The sequence below is a fragment of the Eschscholzia californica genome, unplaced genomic scaffold, assembly GCF_041429995.1.
Source record: "Eschscholzia californica isolate CP2 unplaced genomic scaffold, dmEscCali1.0.p SCAF_4, whole genome shotgun sequence".
NCBI classification, from domain to species: domain Eukaryota; kingdom Viridiplantae; phylum Streptophyta; class Magnoliopsida; order Ranunculales; family Papaveraceae; genus Eschscholzia; species Eschscholzia californica.
In genome coordinates, this window is record NW_028238461.1 from 17,321,175 (window position 1) to 17,324,887 (window position 3,713).

The window sequence follows — 3,713 nt, forward strand, 5'->3', positions numbered from 1 at the left end:
CTTCACTGACAGAGATAGAAAACAATCCAATTCATCCCACTTCTATTATGTTTACTACTATCAAAAGATCTGTTTCCTTTCGTGGTGCTTACTTGTAATACCAGTACACACAGATCAGTCGATGGATTTCTCTCGTTCTGCATAGTTTCTGAGGCATTCGTGTTTAGGCGCAAGACGAAGGTACATAGTTAAAGTTTCAGGCATAATTGGTATGTAGTTTTTAGTATTGATGTAAACTAATAAGTTAAATCCTCAAGTGAAGTTTATTTTATAAAATAATACAAACTCTTTACACTCTCTAAAGTCTCAAGTTCACTAACAAATTGAATTAACTTTGGAGTTAAAGAGTGACTTAATACTAGGAACTCTTCATATAATTTTCTAAGGGAAAGACTCCAACATCTATATTAAACTGTGAGAATAGACCCATATGGGTAAAGGTACTCTAAAATTGGAATGATAATATTCACGTTATCTCTTCTCATTACCAGTTGGTTATCACCACCATAAATTCTAAAATTTTAAATCTCGATAGCTACATTACCTAAGAATCTTATGAAAATAACGCAGGAATAGAAAAGTATGACCTCATAAAATAACCTTGTATAAGGTTTCTCCTCCCATTGTTGCGGCGCCTCTTCATGGCCACTTTCATAATATGATGCTTTCACAAAAACAAGTCCTACTTAGAAATCCTCTTAAACGCATTAAAAAATTAGAGAAGTTAACAATCTCAATCGAAAAGAATTATAAGGAATACATAAAAGAACAATCGATCTAGATAAGCTATAAAGCAACAAGATATGCTTATCGAAAAGAAATGCTAGTTGCAAGTAGAGAAGAACTTGTGTATTACGTGTATGAAATAATATTACCATGTACAAGTGAAACACTAGAGAAGTCATACAACTCGAGCAATAATTAGTCAAACAAGAAACTATAAGAGAATACATATATAAGTCAACAACTCTCGGTTGAAGTTATGTGACTAACCTCTAGGTCAGAGATTCAGAGACACTTGGGTTTAAAGCTCCCCTAGAAAGCCTGATGACTTGTATGAAAAAATACACACATATACATTTTCACTCGATCGAGTAACCCACACGACCATCTATCCACATCTGAAGCAACATTTTCATCATGAAACAAGACAAAATACAAAATTGCATCCGAAGAGCACAATGTATATAATCATAGTAATAACAAAGGTTTCAAATTATTCAGAAGGGTTTCTTATGACACAAAAACAGACCTCAACACCAATAAAACCGAAAGCACACAATTTTTATTTATGTTTCAACAAGCAAAAGATGAAATTTCCTTATGCTCCCTCATTTAAAACAAAGAGGAACTAGAAGCATGTTTATTTTAGCACATATTGTGAATGCTGCAAGTTACCCCAGTTTTACCATGGAATGCATATGTATATATAGGGAAAGCAAACGATTATCGGAGCTACACGCTTGGATATTACCTGTGGTAGATGCATGTTGGTCATGGTTCGATAATTTTGTTTTAGCTACATTATCCACAATATCCTTATTTTAGCGAAAACTATAACTTGGATCTTGATTGTTGAAAATTGAAGTAGGGACTCGGAATTGTTCGGATTGGTGTTCTTCTACCTTGATATTCTAGAGGTTTAGTCTAGGCTTTTTTTACCTCAGTTACCACTTCCAAGAAGGATTATAAGGCATGCTCAGATTCTTCACCCTTCATGTAGTGACTGAAAGATCTAAACTGGTTCGAATTTTGTGTATTAGCTAGAGCCCATTGTTTAGATTTATCTAGTCCTTCACTAGTACTCTTCTTCTCAATTGTCCTCTCCCTTGCTCTTGCTCTTGCCCTAGCCCTTAACTCTCTTACAAGTGGATCAAATGTAGTTTTACATGAGCCTCTCATCATTTTCTCCTTAGCATAACTCCCCGGTCCTCCCGAGGGCATCCCTCTTTGACAATCTACATTGTAACTAGCTCCCTCAATTTCAGATATGTCTTGGCTTGCATCCGTTGATGTCGACACTGAGGACCCGTGGTTCGAACCACCACTTTTCATCAGATGCTTCTTGTGTTGAATACTCACTACCTCCTCAATCGCAAGTTTCGACTTTGTTAACAGCCATTCGACCGTCTTACTAGCTTTATCAACCCCAAGCATATCTTGGAGCTTAAAGAACCTTCGAGCAATATCGAGAGATAGTCTAATTCTTCGATCTCTTGGACCTTGAGCAGTAACAATCTTGCTGTGACGATCTGCTTTCCCAGATGGTCTCTTCTTTACTAATTTCTTAGGTATAGTACTTTCACTTACCTTATTAGGTAAAACTATGGAAGGATCAGAGAAGCTATTTAAAGGGAACCCATGATGATGATGATGATTTTTGGATATATGTAAGGAAGCTTCTGCCATGTTATTAGTTTGAGCTTCAGTTTCAGTAGCAGCAGGAGCAGGAGCAGTAGCACTTAATACTGTTCCGGCTAGTAGAGTAGTGTCATTATTATTATCCAAACTGGGTCCATGATTGTGGAAAAATCCATAATCATCCTTGTCAAAAAAGTTGGGAGAAAAGTGAGAGAAAGAGAAAGAAAAGTCCCCTCCAAATTTGTTAGGGTTAGGGCTGACGTCATTTTCAGAAAATGGTGGTGTGTAAAACATGTATTGGTGATCTTCCATGGAAAGAAGAAGATTTGTAACACTCTTATTGGAGAGAAATATTTTGTGGGTTGGTTACTTAATACTTGACCTAGCTAAATTGTCTGCTTTTTAATATATCTTTATGAGGAAAGTAATTAGGTAACGTGGTTCCTTTAAACACCATGTGAGTAGAGAGTACCTTCTTATGAAAGAGCTCCACAAATTTTATGTAATCTTCTGCCTTTTTTACTATTTACCCTGAAAGGAAGAGAGAGTGAGAGAGAGGTGCAGATATCTAGCAAGAAAAAAAATACAGAAGCCTTGGGTAGATGAGTGAAATTTGTTTTAAAGAAAAGAAAAGCATTTCCTCACTACCTTAAGAGCAAAAATAGTATGATTTGTTAGGAGAGAAAGAAAGATGTCAGTATACAAGAACCATATTAAGGGCATCATTTTTCTTCAATGAAGCTAGGTTTTTTTTCTTCTAATTAGAGTAGTGCCTACATGCTCCAAAAATGTCTTCGACTGCTGACGTGACTCATTTTTACTGTCGTCGTGCCACTTGAACGATCTAGACGAATTGGGACATTATTTTCGCCAAATATTACTTTAGGCTGACTAATCACTAGATAGGGGAGCCGGAAAAGTTGAGCCAAATTCACGGAAAATGGTCATCAACAACCTAAGTTTGAGAGAAAATCTATAAAGAGGAGGATAAAATCAAGGTCACCTGATGCTCATTTTGCGAATTTCGGTCAAATCTTTGTGTATGCACAACTTGATAAATACATATTTAGTGTGCTCGTTAAATTTTGAAATGATTTCAAATGCAAATAAAATTTCAGAGAACATTGGCATAATTGGTGCCCTGTTTATGAACCAAGGACTGAAGGACAAAGATATAACTGTCACTAACCGGTTGAATAGTGTCTTATATATACTAACATTAATGGATGACTTGTGTACATCAAAATGGGTGAAGTTTTCTGCATTATTCTACACACCAAGAGTACTTTGTAATCTCTTACTATACTGAATACGACCCTATATAATGGAAAGGGAGATGCTAGAGTTACTTA

The 3,713-nt window shown here is 36.0% G+C and overlaps 1 protein-coding gene across 1 annotated transcript; it reads right to left on the reverse strand.

Moving 5' to 3' along the window:
• Positions 1 to 1,156: 1,156 nt before the first annotated feature.
• Positions 1,157 to 2,727, reverse strand: LOC147543300 (transcription factor TCP18-like). The gene has a single exon (XM_086636133.1). The coding sequence runs from the start codon at positions 2,671 to 2,673 to the stop codon at positions 1,687 to 1,689; it is 987 nt and encodes a 328-aa protein (XP_086492259.1). The 5' UTR covers positions 2,674 to 2,727; the 3' UTR covers positions 1,157 to 1,686.
• Positions 2,728 to 3,713: the final 986 nt, after the last annotated feature.

Coding starts and splice junctions, on each gene's coding strand:
- LOC147543300 (XM_086636133.1), bottom strand. CDS start 2,673: ATGGAAGATCACCAATACATGTTTTACACACCACCATTTTCTGAAAAT.